General features: G+C 40.4%; 1 protein-coding gene across 10 annotated transcripts in view; it reads right to left on the reverse strand.

The window, feature by feature from the left end:
* The window catches only part of nrxn2a (neurexin 2a), a 127,816-nt gene that overhangs the window by 15,803 nt on the left and 95,088 nt on the right, over positions 1 to 16,925 (reverse strand). For 8 of the 10 annotated variants that reach the window (XM_013911484.1, XM_013911483.1, XM_013911486.1 and 5 more), the window contains one exon: positions 1,691 to 1,872. In XM_013911484.1, coding sequence (XP_013766938.1) covers positions 1,691 to 1,872 — 182 coding nt within the window. Of the gene's footprint in view, positions 1 to 1,690; positions 1,873 to 15,231; positions 16,239 to 16,925 lie in introns of those variants that run through there. The other 2 variants (XM_013911489.1, XM_013911487.1) reach the window with 1 other exon arrangement.

The following is a 16,925-nucleotide window of genomic DNA, read 5'->3' on the forward strand; positions in this document are numbered from 1 at the left end:
GTACTAAAAAGCCTGATTTCCCTCCAGAAAAAGGCACCATTGCAGGCAGATGCTGAGGCGCCACTTGGCTTCAACGACCACACACACACACAGGCACGCAAACACATATCCACACACGTGTTCTTTACAAGAAAATATCTCGTAGTCTGCTGACGTGCATGCGCCTCTTCTCCTTCTTGTACTTGTGATTTATTAATTCCTATTTTATTCCAATATTTGGACTCAGATGCCACTAATCGGTGAATCACACAAGCTGTGATGCTTCTGCGCCAAGTTAGAATAAGGACAAAGTCTAGTTAAAACGTCATTTAAAAATAGGCCGAGAGGTTTAGTTATATCCATTTCATTTAATTAAGATTAGAGCATTAGAACTCCACCAGCAAATGTGAGTTTGCTTCCTGTTTTTTTGGGCCTTCATCAGCTTATCTGGAGAGAAATGATGATATGTGACTTACAAGTTTACTAAAATAAAACTTTGGCACCTTAGCCATCTTTTTCTTCCCCTTTTTGTAGCTGTAACTATTTCTGCGCTGTCTATATTTATTTAACTGCTCATGGAAATGCTGCCAGTACGACAGCAACCACGTACTGTTCACATACGTAAAGGTTGAAAATACTGCAATCAGCATCAGGAACAGCTTACCAGTTTATCGATAGAATAACACGCTCTGTGGCAACTCGTGAGGGAAGCTGAAATCTCTTGTTAGGGTTTCCCTTTAAGAACCCCTGAGTTACATGGCTGCCTTGTTGTCGGAAGCTGGTGAGCATTTGAGAAGTAGCTGCAGCCGCTCTGAAGCACATGATGACATCATAGTTACTGTAATCTACACCCTCCAAAAAAGCTCTGTGCATATGCGCAGTGCCAACAGATATCCAAATGTTGTGAATCATTTTGCAGAAAGGTCATGTGATGTTATCCTGACGTCTCTTTCTCTGCCTCCTCAACATGCAGACCTGGCCTGAATAATAAAGGTTAACACTTAAGAAGCCACAGCAGCATTTTTTTTTTTAAACTTTTGAATAAAAAGTTCACATTTCAGTGTAGTGACGTTCATTTCATGGTTTCATTTGTTTCTAACTATGTATGTACATGTTGTTCGGGCATTCAAATAGTTGCTGTTGCACTCTTATGTTTGCAGACAGAGTAGACTAATTTGAACAGTTCTGATAGGCTTCACACCTCACACAGACCAGATTTCCATGACATACAAAGTATGTTGTCCTTTTCACCTCCTAAACCAATCACAATGCTCCTTTATAACCATATTTGCAAAGTGTGACATTAAATAGCACAATATGAATGACCATAAATGCTATTAAGGATAATTTATTCTACACAGAAAGTCTGCTCTCGTATAATCACAACATGATTTCAAGCTCATGAATACAGGATGCAGGTGGTATGAGCAGACTCACTCGGAGAAGGAAATAAAATGAATAGAAAAGTATCTTAAAATCTCTCTGGGTAATCATTCTTACATTTTCTGTCTAAGTAACTCCACTTGTAATATTTAGAAACCAGAAAAAGAATGAGCATAGTATTCAGAGTGTTCAGAGCCGCAGGTCATATGTATGAAATATTTAAATTCTAATCTCCTTTAAGTGTTTTTTTTAAATCTATCATAGCAGTGTGATACCATACCAGTCTTCCCTTTTTGTGACTTAAAGCCACACAGATTCACGTTCTTACTATGTGCAGCTGAAGATAGTCTCCAAGCCCATGGGTGCTCTCCACTCGCACCAAGATGGCATCCTTCTGCTGAGTGCTGAAGCCCACGGCTAAGCGGTCAGCTCGGGTGCTCGGGCGCTCATTGGGGGCCCAGGTGAATGTGATGAGAGCTCCGCCTTTCCCGAAGATATACGTGGTGCCAGCTGGGAACAGAGGCAATAAGGAAAAGATGAGAGGACAGACAGTAGCCAAAGACACTTTTAAAAACAGGCAGCATTTTTAACATAATTAGTTCTGCTTTATCAGGTGTCTTCCCTTAGCCTTGGTTCTTTTAACTAATTTAACATTTGTTAGTTTTTAGGGTTTTTTTCTGGAAGTACCAATCCTTATTATAAAGAGATGAGATTCCACGTCTCTCTTTCCTTGCACGAACACTACCTTTCATTTTTCAAAATCATGCCATAGGCAGAGAAAAACTTCAACCAAAGATGGGAGATTTATTAAAGAAACCCACTCATGAATCTCCATTAAATAGCCTGAACTACTCATTTTGATAAAGCTTTGCTTTCACAGATGTAAACTTCTCTTGCACCATGGAAATCCAGAAACTAGCGGCATCTTTTGTCCCTGTACCTTCTTGGTTTTTGAAAGATAAGGATGATATTCTGGACAGGTCAGTTTGTTTTTTATCATTTAGCCAACCATTTAATAATCACAGTTAAAATGCATCGCAAACACTTGATATTAATACAAAATAGCAGCTGGTGCAGAATCTAAGAGGTGCATGAGAACGAAATATATCTGCTTGAACCTTTACTGTGGAAGTCTTTCCTCTGTGCTCAGCAAGATTTTTGTCTCCTTGAGATAAACAACATAAACAACATTTGCCTTGCTTAAATTGCAGAATGCATATGCTGATCAGCCTGTACATATGACACCTCTTGTGACACCTGTTACATTTTCCTAAATTAAAAAAAAAACTAACAGACTGCATAAAGGCATTTCAACAATAATTTGCTAAATTCTTTCATTTGTGTACTTTAAGCCATTTAATATAATCCACACAGCTTTCATAGTTTAAATGTGGAAAATCTAAGTGAGAACCAAGCGCTGTCCGCAGGTTACAAAGTTACACAAAGGCAGGTGATAGTGCAGTCACTGTAATACGTGGCCATAGCAGAAATGAGAATTACTTAAGAAAGTACAAATAAACTCGTGTTGGATCGTTTCAGCAACTGAAACCTAAGAGCTGGTTTCACAACTGGTGGTTTTCAATGCCTGAATCTCTCAAAGATTTAAGTATAGAAGCTCAGAGAAACACTTGAGACAAAATTGTAGCCTCAATGTCAACCTTCTACAATGACTCCACTCTTCAGCGCAATCGGCACTCACCATACAGGTTTCCTATTGACAGATCAAGCTGCTGGTTGGATGCTTTCTTAACATTAAACGCCTAATCCAAATGCTGAAAAACATCCTGTGCTGGCTTTGAATTTAAATTAAAAGGGCAGGTTCTCTGACAGCAATTATTTTAAAACAAAATTATTTCTTACTGAGGTAATCTTAATTAATGTCAGGGATTTGCAGTCGAATATGAGTCAGTGACATTAGTCACATCAAAGAGCGGTTTTATTGGCTTCTTCCTTTCAGTTAATGTTATTCACAGCTGGCCTCTTAGTCTCCTCTTCCCAAATTACTTGTGAGAAGACTGAAAAGGTTTGTGTGTCCTTGTAGATTCGTTTCTTCTTCTTAGATTACTTTTCTTTGCAGAATTTTGCAAGGGGACTTTGTTATTTTTCACAGTGATGTGTAATGGGCTTCTAGATTCATTTTCAAACCACTATCTTGCTTACTATGCCCGTGTCTTATTGTGTCTTAAACAAAATATAGGTTACGAATCACAGCCGTAACAAATCTGCGATGGGCCCCGGGGGCAGATACGGTGTTTTTTTTTAGGTTCCTACTGCCAAAGCAGGATGTCTCTCTCACACACACAGACACACAATGTATATTTGTGTAAAAAAATATTACATAGTATAGTAGCAGTAATACTAATATCAATAACATGGTTCCAGCTTTTGATCAGAACCACGGATAAAAGCATTCAAAGGAACAGACACATTTAAATAAGCTAATGCTATAAACTTGCACCATCTTCCAAAAGCCCAAAACAGATTCAGCCTCGCGAAAATCATATAAAAACATCTGTAATGTGTGTAAGCATGGAACAAACGAGAGAAACCCATTACCCACAGATCGTCACAGACTTATTTATAGGACTCCTCATTCACAATCGTTTCCTATGGTCCAGCTTCTAGATACATCATGCACACATATTACAGTATTATTTGTATATTTCCAGCCTATAAATGAGAACAATGTTTCAGTGCTCTATAAAAACGCAAACTACTCACCGTCCCAACTTTATCTTTCGGACCTTGCGCTCACTGACAACACTGCTTAAACCCAGAGTCCTGCAGGTATACTCATCCTGCTCTCTCCTTCCTCTTTTCAACCGTACTTTAAAAAAAAATTGTCCTGCTAAACATAATTTACAACAGCATCACAGGAGATGTAAACAGGTTCGCCTGCATCAACCACAGATGACAGAGAGAAAGGCCAGAAAAAAGCAAACAAACATAAAATAATCAAAGATTTCCCAGCATGCCTCTGTGCCATCAAAATGCATTTAGAAAAGGTTTCTGTTTTAATCAGTGGAGAGTAAATATTTGCAGAGCTAAAATTCAATTAATAAAGAAAATGTATACTGCATAACGAGCTTCGGTCCAAAAGATAAAACTGTGAATTTAAAATATTAGCAGGACTAATTATCTGGTAACTATGCCAACTAGCCCCCACCTCACATCCTCTGGGCCTCGGGGTATTGTCCCAACTGCCCCATCGGATGCTACGCCTTTGTTATGAAAACAACATAGCATTATGAGGGCATATGGTAATAAATTCTATCAGCCCTACAACATATAGTGCAGTACTTGTGCAGATAGTCTACTTGCCTATAAGGAGTTCCAAACTAGCACTTCACCACATACTCAGCCAAAATCAAACACTGCTGGTATTTGTTGGAGGACCATAATGCTGCAGTTGATTATATCATACAAGCCTTCATGATTCCTAGCTCTGTTTACTCTTGTGAAAGCAAACAAAGAGCAGCCAAGCCACGGTGTGGTCAGTCCACATGTTCGGAGACCCCATTTCATATCAGGCCTCTTTCCAAATTTCACTGTGCTGTATAAGCCAGGACACCTCTTTAAAAGTATACTCAAGAGGCTTAAGCCTCATGCACTTCTTGTTCCCAGTTTTAGAAGTCTAAATACCGGTCTTTGGTCGATCGCTGCATCACATTTAATAGTGTGGTGAGTACAAATGTCACCAAATGTCATCAGAAAAATGTGGGGGACTTTGGTTATAGCTAAATAACAACAAAAATGTAGATTTATGAAAGAAAATCATATTTTAGCAAAGCAATAGATGACATCTTCATTCTATTCAAATACGACAAAGTCATGCTTAATTACCAGATAAGTCATCTCATGTGAAAACAGCAATTTAACCTGTAGTCTTTCACTGTAACTGTGTTGAGAAGTTAGAAAATTATATCTGCCTGTTATTATATACTCAGCTAAAATATAACTGACATGTTCACATGTAGGCTAATGTACACGGCAGAGCTGCCATGTATTGTTCACTGTAATTATTCATTCTTTCCATACTGGGTGCAGCAAAACCTAAATGGATATTAATGCAAGTGACGGTGAACAACACTGACAGATGTGCTGAGGGAAAGTTCAGACGCAGCTACTAACTGACTCCAGCAGACTGAATTAGTCAAGTGGATATCTTCCAAGGCTACAGGGCTTTTAACTGCGAGTGTTTACTCGCTAAGCCGCAGTGGATGGAACAAAGAAGAGTATCGGTAGATACCCTCTTGATTCAGCTAACGCCTACGCATGAAACCGTGTATTAATTTTATCATTAGTTCAGATTGGTATCAGGAGTGATTTCGTATATTTTAATGGATTCTTCTCGGCAAAAATACAGCAGACAAAAATCCAATCCAGTCTTTACTGTACTCAATTACACGTGACCAAATTTCCGAATAACTAAGCTAAAGCTCATTAACCAAATGGTCTTGAAGTACAACACTTGATATTGGGTGACTGCTTATTAATTATGGACCTATGGAAGTGTATTTCGGAAATTAGGAAATTTCTATTAAGTCTGCTGGAAGAAGGGATTTCTTTGTGAGCAGTACACACTGATGAGATAAACAAAAACAACAAAAACTCTTTAATCTCAGAAATGATTTCCCCCGTCAAGGAAACGTCTCACTACAAATGGTTTCCAAACACAAACATTTAGTTTGCTGTTGGGATCACAGAAAACAGACAGAGCAGAAAGGCGAACAAAGGTAGCAAGCACTCCTTGTGTGTGCATCAAAAAATATGGAATATTAACACACCTGCACAGAAACACCTGTCTATAGATAGCAGTAACTCCTGAATTAGTCATAACATTAAAGCATTTCAATACACCTTTCTGCCTTCCTGTTCCGTCTCCTCTTATCTCTTCTTTTCTGTGGCTGAGCTCCATCAACGAAAGCACACATAAAATCAAAATTATTTCTATAAACATCACAATTTGTTGCTTTGAAACAGCTCCCTGCTCGCTCGCTCTCTGCCGACTACCTCATGGGAGTTGCATCTGTACATTGCATCTGTGCTTTAATAACAAGGCCTCCTTGGAGATTCTCAACTGCAAAGTGTTCACTGTATATCACATCATTATTAGTTTGCAGCTGTGGCAATTAACTATATTTTACACAGGCTCCTGCTGTCTACTATATTATATATGGGAATAATAATAAAGCGATGGAGCATATTCACTGTGCAAATCAAATTAGGGATATTAAAGATAAAAGATGTAAGACAACGACCTACAAACGGCTTCAAACATTAAGAAAATAAATTAATCATTATCCGAATAAATAATTGATCAGTACAGTGATTTAATAGCCATGACTTCATGTCAAATGTACAGATTGACTGATATCTACCAAAGTTACACGCTAACCACTAACTGCCAGCCCATGCCCTTACGTAACGCCATTTTGTACCCCAAGATGAGATAGTGAGTCAATGAAGCATCCAGTCTGCCCTCAGTCCATCACGAGAGCAAGAAGATTTAGTGCTACCCAGAGCTCGTATTTTTCTTTTATACCATCTATGATTCTGACCTCTTGACAGTCATGTTGAAGGGCAGGAAGTCAATGAATGAAACAGTAAACACAACGATGGCGACGGCACTCAACGGCCCTGGCAAGCGACCACTAGGAAGCAGGATTAACATGAAAGGCAGCTGGCTAGGGTTTGTTTATACCCTAGCGCCTATCCCTCCCGCCCGCACACTGTGCATAACACATTCCCTCCTGGCCAGCATCAAGCAATACTCGGGACTGGTATTGGTATCTGGTTCCCGCAGCAAGCCTAAATTATGCAGTTTGTCTCGCAGATCACATGCATGTTGGTTATATGATGATCTATATGCTTTAGCAACATCTGTCGATAAACGTAATCACCAGTCAGAAAATAACACTAGAAACACTACGGGAGGTCATTTTGACTCCATCCTCCAACAACAGCAGCAATGGGCTACTGGTTTCATCTAATTTTTCTAATTCTAAGCAAGACTTGACAAAACACATGTTTAATATTAAGTTTTTGGTTTTGGGATGTTACTAGTTTTATAAATGATTTTGGCTATTTCATTACATGCTGTAAAGGTAAAATAGTTAACCCCACACTGCTCTTAAGTCTGCAGTCCTGCTCTGCTTAAAACCCTATTTTGACCGCTCTGCTCTGGATTTCACTCTTTATTTGCTCGATTTAGTTCTCCACCCTCTGGATTCTCTGCTCAGCTCAGCTCTTTTTTTTTTAGGCCCTGATCTGTTCAATTCTGCAGTAATTAATCATCTTTTATCTAACTACAGTCTCCTAAATATTTATATATCAGTCATATTTAGCCTTTCTATCAAAATGTACGTGTTGCCAGGAAACCAAGCATGGTGCTAATGTGTAGCGTAGCGTTTTTACACTGATTTCTATGGGGGTCAAAATGACTCTGTTGGCAGTTTTAGGTGGAAGTGGTTGTAACTTTTTTTTCTTTTTATCTCACACATGTGGTCTTTTCATACACATGTAGTGAAAATTCACTACGTGATGGCTAAACCCACTTTAGGAAAAGTCATGAAATATGAAATGATGGCTTTGTTATAAGAGGATTAGATGATATTTGGTGCTTCCAGTGTTAAAGAAAGCTGGCCAAAGAAACCAAAGTAGCATCGCTGGTGCAACAGTCACGTCATCTAGAGTTAGACATGCTACACACTGCACCTTTAAAAATGTCTCTCAGTTTAACACAGCCCCCCTCAGCATATAATGATATCATATGAATAATTCGCTTTTTAAAAAGAAATGCATAGTAATTACGTAAATGGAGCACCTGAATTTCTATAGAGAAACCATGAGTGATTGTCATGTCTTAATGGATCCTTTACACAGCAAATGTAACAGTATGGATTGCTTGTTTGTGCCAAGATGCATGCTACCCACTCAAACATCCTGTTCTTTTCATTTGAGCTCTCAGCCAGCTGAATACGCGAGAGACGAGGCAACATGCTCATAGGACTTGGAAAATACGCTGAGATGCTGGCGATAATTTTTATCACATGTATCAGTTAAGATGTGAAAAGGTTTGAAATCGCCCCCTGAGCTTGCTGTCGTAAAGAATTCCTGTGGCCAGAGGGAGCGAATATTTGCTGTCATAATGAATCATACAAAAAGCGACTAATATCAGCAACATTACTGACACAAAGCAGTGGAATAAGCTGTAAATTACTCATCCTCTCATTGCCATTTAAATCATTTCTGGTGATTATGATCAGGATTTTCATATCTAAGTGCACCTAAGGCTGTATAATGTCAATTAACAGCTCTGAATTGGCATGCCAGCCTCCAGCAGGGCAAAAATGTCCAAGTGTAGTACAGTATACGGTACAATATGCTGTGGAGGCATCAGACAGACAGTTTGTGAAGGGCAACAAGGGCACTTTACTGGGAAAACAAAGCTGTTCAATTAAGAAAATAAACTCACATACATCTTTCATCTGTGAGCGGTTTGCTGAAATAGAGGGTTATGGAGAAATATCAAGTTCGAATTTATCGTTTGACTTATGGCATCTGAGGCACACTTCTTCCACGGTCTATTAAATACGGCTCACTGAAACGATGAAAATGAATAGTGCAGCCTAAAGCCTGACAGAGAGGACATATGGCTCCCAAGTAAAAATATGGCGTTCACGTTAGAAAGTGGCATCATATACTTAGCACAGTAAACACAGACTTCGGAAATCAAATCAATCAAATCAATTAAATCTGATCAACCAAAAGCCAGACTGAAAAACGTTATGAATCTTAAATAAATGCACATTCAGCTGGCGCACGCAGGCTTCAGCTGTATTATGCTTGAATTGCAGTTTCTGCTCCTATCAGCAAGATGTATCCACGCTGTCACTTCTTAAATTGAATGTCTGCAGCTCAGAGCACCTCCAACAAACCCCGTCTTCTAAACCAGCGTTAAGGTTTTGCCCCGCTCAGATTTCAGGTGATGTGTGTCCTGGTGAAGCTGTTTTGACAGTGACTCAAGTGCAAGACGTCTCCCATCAATGCGCCACAATAGCTTTTATGACCATGTCAGTGATAATGACCCCAGCCTTCTCAGACTTTGCCCCGTCAGCTGTCATTGTTGAAATAAAGCGATATTAAAGTTACCTGTGATGGCTTGATCGTGAGGCAGGTGTATTTTAAACATCTGGAACCGAAAACATTTTTTAACATTGCTTATGGTATTTATTTTCTAGCAATAGCTACTCAGTGTGCTTAACTCTGCCATGGGGGGGAGGGGCACGAGCCAGTCTACGCCTAGTGCTTCTCTCCAGTAAATGGGGAGAGTTGCGTCAGGAAGGACATGTAGTATAAAACCTTTGCTAAATCAAATATGCTTCGTGAAGAATGAGATTTCCATACCAGATCAGTTGAGGACTGGGCTAACAACAAGCGCCGCTGCTGATGTTGCCAGCAGGGTGCCGGTGGAAACTGTGTTAGTGTTTGCTGAAGACATAGGAGGAGGAGGGGGGTTTGGCAGCAGGGCGAGAGAAGAAAATGTAGACAAAGGATGTTGAAGATGGAACTGCCAGGGAGGAGGGAAAGAAGAAGACCAAAGAGACGGCTCAGGGATGTAGTGAAGGAGAAGGTTGCTGTTTGGAAAGAAGAGATGGGGTGAGATGGAGGCAGCAAAGGGAGCAGCAAAAAGAAGAAGCAGGAGAAGACGAAGAAGCCATTCAGTGTGCTTCTAGTTTAATTTATGCAGTATAAAGTAGCTCTGATTGCTACTGGTGGAGTGCCCTATTCCCACCATGGATTCAAATTGTCAAAGAACTCAGAGGGAATGATGACGCAAGTAAAGCAGCATTATTTTATCTCACTGAGATGAGCCTAATAGTTACAGTTCACTTTTCTCTCTTCAGGCCACATCAGAGCTATATTAAAGGGAGACCTCATCACTTTTACACATCAAAGTGTGTTTGCTGGTCTTGGGGAGTTGCATAAAGGCTTGAGTGGCTCCAGAGGGAGCTGCATTAAATCTGATAAATGTCGGTTAGAACTGAAGACTACAAGTTTGGGAATGAATAAAAATCTGGTAGTGAGGACATATAGTCTGCTTAATAGACCTCTGTGGCCTAGCCTATGCTTTAATACATCGAACTGAATCATAAAGTTGCATTGTGGGTAATACAAATAGCAGGTTTTGGCACCAAAGAAGAATGTGTCGAATGAAAAAAGCATTAACTTTGAACCCATTCTTAACTGTCCATGATGTGCTTGACAGTGTAATGCTATGCTCTCAGCTGGGTTGTGTTAAAATGGTGGCACACGCATGCTACTGCTAATGCAAACTGAACACTTCCTCTCACTGCTGCTTCAGATTAAAAGCATTCAACTGGCAAAACACAGAGCGGGCTTTTAATGATTTATCAATAATGCGCCTCCAAAGCAAAACAACAGGAGTTTGTTCTACCAGGCTATAAACCGATACAGCTGTTGCTCCTCTGCTGCATGTCTGCCAAAGTAGCTGCTAAAGGACATCAGATGAAGTGTAAAATCCTACTTGCTGTGATCACAGTAAGAACAGGTGTCACCATCCCAACTCAGATATTATTGTATTTAATGACGAATGTGATTTTAAGATCCCGAAATGCACACTGCAGTGCTCTGGTAAGCACCTGTAATCTGCCAGTTATATGGCCTATGGAAAAAAAGGAACTTGCATGACACAATTGTGCACCTTTAGCAAAGCATATTATAACAGGGTTTTACTTTGTTGAGAATTTAAAACACTACAAGACCTTGAAAAAATGGATTTCCTAGAAACCTTTAGTCTGCAGCTACATTCATTCATTTTTGTGTTTTAGACTCTTTCTCATCGAGCACCTCTGCAGTCTTTATATTTTTTAATATATTTTTTTCTCCTCTTGGTTCTTTTTTTGGTTAATTTTTTAGAAGCTGAAATATCCATTATGCACCAAGACCTAACTTGGACCTAACTTCTCGATAATCTTGATATCAAGACTGACCTGTCTTGTCATGCAAACAGAAGTTTCTGATGCAATATAATGGTACAGCAAGCCAACCTATAATGTGCTCTGTGACGTACTAAAAAAACCCATCACTCTTTGTGAATGTGACCCTTCTTCTTTTTATCGACTACCATAAATGTATGGCCAACGTATTAACTTCACTGCACCTCAAGAGGAGCCTTGCTAATGCTCACTGTAATGTTACAGATAGGCAGGATTACAAGACAATGCTGCTTTTCTTACCAGCCCCCGTATAGGCCTACATCTCCTACTAATGCAGAATGCCAGGCTGCTTAATGGATTGCTAAAAGTGTGTACCAGTTAGGCAGCATAAATGCAATCTACAGTATATGTGCCATGATGTTTGGTTACTGGCTATTTTTTCGAGAATGCAGCACTCGCACTTCTTTTGTGTCTCATTTTTTTCCCTCTTAAAACACTTTTTCAGCCTCCTGTTCTGCTTTGCTGCAGATCTAGAGCAGGTCTCTTGTTTCTGCTCTTACACCCCATCCTTTGTCGCGTCCACCACCCAAAACGACCCGCTCAATCAAAATGAATGGAATGGCAATGGAGGCAATGGCTGTATGATTTTGATTTTGATATGAAATTAACAAGCAAAATCTGAACACATATGCATCCGCTGGCCGAGACAACCTCTGTTGCTTAAATTTGTTTTTATTTGTCGTGTGTGTTTGTAAGTGTATGATTGTGCATGTGTACTCAAGCCTTCCTCACTACGATCCTTGAGGGTAATGTAATATGCGACCCGGAGACAACTGAGTCCCCTTCAACGGACCTTTGGGCATCCCTTTGTTTTCCCTTTCTGCAGCTCTCAAAGCAAGAAAAAATAAACACTGTGGTGCACTAATGCATCGATCTAAGGACAGCATGCTTTCTGTTTTATTCAATCTTTAAATTTTGAATTGTGCCCAAAGGTATCATCACTGAAAGAAGCTCGCTAAACCATTTCCTGCACTTGAGACGTCTCTCTTCAAGCATTAGCTCCTCTTTGCCTTGCCTCAGCCAGACAGTTCTTGCACTAACATGGGGGCCCTGGAGATCTAAGTGCAGCATATTTTTACTGAGTGTGTTGAACATGCGGGTGTGTTGTGAGCATGAAGGGGGGTCAGCTGGTGCAATCTTTCTTGCATTCTTGTTGAGAGCATACAAGGTCTTTGGCACTGGGGTCATGGCTAGCTCTCTTGCGGTCTAGTGGTTCGGTGATGAGTTCAGCAAATCCCAGCATAGAACCTGATTTAAAACAACGCTGCATTTAAGGAGCATGCGCAAAATCTCTTGAGTTTTAATGGCCCTGCAGTGATGGAATATGAACTATGGAAGAATGGAAGCAAGCAAGTTACATAATATGCTTCAAGTTGGGATTTGGCTTCCCCTGGTATAAGAAAAGCTTCAGTTAACATGGTGTTAACATTCTTGAAAAGGACCTGTTCAATAGCTAATGAACTCATGTAGGGTATTTTGTTTAGCAAGTGGAAACATTTTATTTATAATGAACCAGATACCGCTGCTAAATTGCATAAACCAAACCATGCTGAAAACATGCTGCAGGTCTTTGTGAGCAGTTGATAAAGTAGGTGTGACTGAGTTATTCACGGTTTTATTCGAGGCTTAGGAATGAATGAAAAACCTATTTTGAATTATGAATTTATTATATTGCTGTAAATGCATTTTGAGTGTAAATGCTTTTTTATTATGTTACATGAAGGGAAGGGGAAGGACAACAACAAAAAAACTATCAAAGACCAGCTGAGCGATGAGCAGTGCCTGGTACTTGGAGGAAGAAGGATTTCTGATTTTGTAGAGGGATTTGAAGGTGCGTCGTTGCAGAGTTTAACATAACAAAAAGGACAGGGCAGAACAAACTACTACTGGCTTAATCGGCCAGTTATTTTCTCAATTTTTTTGTTTTCCTGATCAAGCTTATGAAACAGAGAAAATCATTCATTTTTTTCCAACTTGAGAATCAGGAATGTTTGCCATTTTTGCTAAAAATGATGTTAAAACAATTCAAAAAACACATTTTATTCTTGTGGTTAGGAGCATCTGTGGCTTTGGTAAATAGGATGAGAAATGAACTATATGAATGCCACTCCATCTAAGATACTGCTAGAAAACAGTTATTTGTTGATCGCGTAAAGCAAAAGGAATAAAAACCTTTATAACCTCACACCTTAGTCCTAATTCAGTGATTAATGCCATCCTATTTTGCTTGGTATTTCATGCACCTTTCATAGAAATACTGTGTGTATGATCATGCTATGAACATTACCCACTTTAATGTAACAATAAATCCAATAATGTGTTTTGGATGACAAATGTAAGGCTTTGCAGCAGGCTAGGTGGCCCATAAATAGAAAATAGCCCAGGGGCATCCAGAAGTCTTTGGCCAGCCTTGACACACATGGCCACGCACATGCACACGCTCAGACTCATACACACAGGCATTTATGCTATATCAAAGCAAGGACAAAGCCCCCCAAAACAAACTATGGTTTAAGTGTTACAATAAAGGTGTTTGTGACCAATAATGAAGGCCATATTTATTATGGCTTTTTAAAGGGTTAGGACTCTGATAGTTATTCCACGACTTACTACCGTAAACATGACACCAATAAATGCTCCCCAAAATCCAGATATGCATTCTACATATTGCGTTATGGTATTGCAGACATGGCTTGTAAATCACAAGTGCTGCCTGCATCATTTATGTTGCACTAAATTGAATTTCTTGCTCTGAAGCACATCCTTCATAATAACCCACAGTACAAAATCTATAATAGAGGTAATTGAAAATTTATCAGCAACTTCTTAGAAGTGTTTTTTTTTATAAGCTTGTTTGATCACAGGCTGTGCTGTCCTTGTAAAAGCCTGGTCAGGAATGATATGGCTATAATAGCACAGATGTAATTCATCACATTTTTAGCCCTTTTGCAAGCGACAAAACTGCTGCCGTGAAAAAGACACTGCAAATCCACCGGGTCTCTTTTTATAGGACATAAAAGCAAGTCCTAGGACTGAAATTTCAAAGTAAGATATAAAAGGGAGCAATGACTCTGGTGTCAGCGCTTTGAAGGACCCGATTTAAGGAGTGTAGCCAATTTGATGCAGATTGTTGAGGACAGATCAATACTTTATAGCACATTCACTAAGCTCGAGTTATATCGAAGCCTTGAAAAATAACCAGAACAGAAAATGATCAAGACCGATTTTTAAACAAAATCAAGATTATTTTCATAAATTTAAAGCAATCCCCACTCGAACTGCGTTTGTACAGTATAATCACTGTAGAGCTTCTGTGCCACGACATCGCACTAATTACAACACACTGCATCAATCACCTTTGCCACAAGGGAAAAATCATAACAACGAGTGCATTGTGCCACTCAAAAACAAGCAGGAACATCACAGAGAAAGATAAGGAGATTTGCAACGATGATTCATCATGCTGTTGATCTCTATTTGTAATGAAACAAACACAGATCCACAGATGCAGTCGCATCTTGAACAGCAGCACGGGGAGAGGGCAAACACTATTGATACCGACGGACAGATAAAGATAGTTAATGACGCACAGAGGCTTGCAGCTCATCTATAACTGCTGAAAGAGCTATCGTGCCTCTGTATCTCACAAAAAAGCCACCAAGAATAATAAAATAAAAAGAACAAGAACAGCAGCAGCCTTTCTACCTCTAAAACGACAATTCTGTCAGACAGCAGAGATTTTATCTGACATCTAGCTCTTAATAATCCCACGGCACTCTGTTCTATCTAAGTAAAGTGATGCCTTGGTGATGCAGCAAAGTGTAAACCTCAAAGGGAAATGTCTTACCATGGCCCCCTCTTGTAAGAAAAGGCATCCTGTTGATAGCAATGGGAACAGTACCATGTTTATTATGGAAGTGGTGGACATGGTGTGTGGTACTGAGACTTGAGGACACGCGTGCTGTTCCAGTCTGGATGGGGAGTATAGTAAGCAAGGTGAACCAAAAAGCAAGTCTCGAACAATAACTTAGGCCCATGCCTAGGCTAAACTGTGACCAGCTGCTCCGCTGTCCAAGCACAGAGGTGGCTGCAAAGAGTCTACCCATGTATATTAGATCCACATGGGCCCAGGACAGAAAACTTGGCCAAGCTTTGGCCTCTGACAGTCCAACTTGAAGACAACAGGGCATCTCACTAACAATCTGGGCCCATTTCTTTTGTACTCCCTTAGACTGGTTCGAGAGTTCTAGATTCTGGACAAAAATATCCTCTGGATGTTATGAAAAATATCAAAACCGGATATAAAAACAGGCAGTCAAAATCCAGTTGCATTTGAGGAAGAAACTGTAGAGCAACTAACCTGTCTATTCTCACTTAACATTGTGCCATGCCGACATGTCCATTGCACGGAAAAGCTAGATTTATAATCTTACTAAAAAGCATCCTGAAAGCACATTCTTCCAAAAGTGAGCCAGGTGCATCCTAAATGCAGAGAAGATAAACATCCGAATAAAGAAAAGGAAACGAATCCAGCCTTGATTTCAAACGGGCATGTTGCTCAACCATGATATTTAGGCATGAGAAGTGGCACGAAAGAGATTGATGTGATAGGAATTCTGATAAGAGTCTCCATCGCCCACAGGTAGAGCTTGGGGGCAGCTGAGCCTGCCCACTAAGAAGAAGAGTGCCCCTCCACCGCAGTAGAAGACATAACACGCTCCCGCGAGAAACTGGATCATTTCATTAAGCAAAAATCACGAGCAGATAAAAATAGGTGGAGATGCAGCGATGAAGGGTGATGCAGGAACCAGTGCTTTTGTTCCCCTTTAGCCAGGGAATGGGTAGAGAACGGAGATTGGGGGGGGGGGGGGAGATGAGAGAGAGAGAGCGAGAGACAGGGAGCAGTATCTGCAGCAGCGGCAGCAGCAGCGCGGTAAAGGAGAAAATCCAGAAAATAAATAAATAATTTCTCAGCGGCTCCTCGTTCAGCCTCTCACAGGCGCAGCAAATCCAGCGAACGGCAACCTCTGGCGTGGCGATCTACCAGAATGCAGCTGAGTGTTTCTGTTTCAATTGAACGTACAATCCTCCCCTCACGCTCCACCTGCTTAGTCTCACGCAGTAGCGACTACTGCTGCATTCCCCTCACTGCTGCTCCTTTATTCCCCCTTTATCTTCTCCTGTTACCTTGTCCAGATCCGCCGTACTGCCTCTGACGGAGAACGGTTGCGTCTGTCTGTCTCTGAAGGAGAGCAGGTGATTCTCCTCAGATCAGATGGCTTGGGTGGCAGCGAGTGAGATGTAGCCTTGGACTGCCGCAGCAAAAATTATGCTAATTAAAAAGCACCGTCGTATAATAATGAATCCCGGATGGGTAAAATTCCAGGACAAGTCTGGACCCCGGCAAAAAGCAACCTTGCCTTGGAGTTGTGGTCTAATGAATGCAAGATAAAGGAGCTCTTCTGAAGGCATACTGTAGTCAGAGGCTCTGATCCAGTGAGGCACAGCATGTGCCTCTGTGTGTGTGTGTGTGTGTGTGTG

This window comes from Pundamilia nyererei, unplaced genomic scaffold, assembly GCF_000239375.1.
Source record: "Pundamilia nyererei isolate P.nyererei 1_Seehausen unplaced genomic scaffold, PunNye1.0 scaffold00064, whole genome shotgun sequence".
Classification (NCBI taxonomy): Eukaryota; Metazoa; Chordata; class Actinopteri; order Cichliformes; family Cichlidae; genus Pundamilia; species Pundamilia nyererei.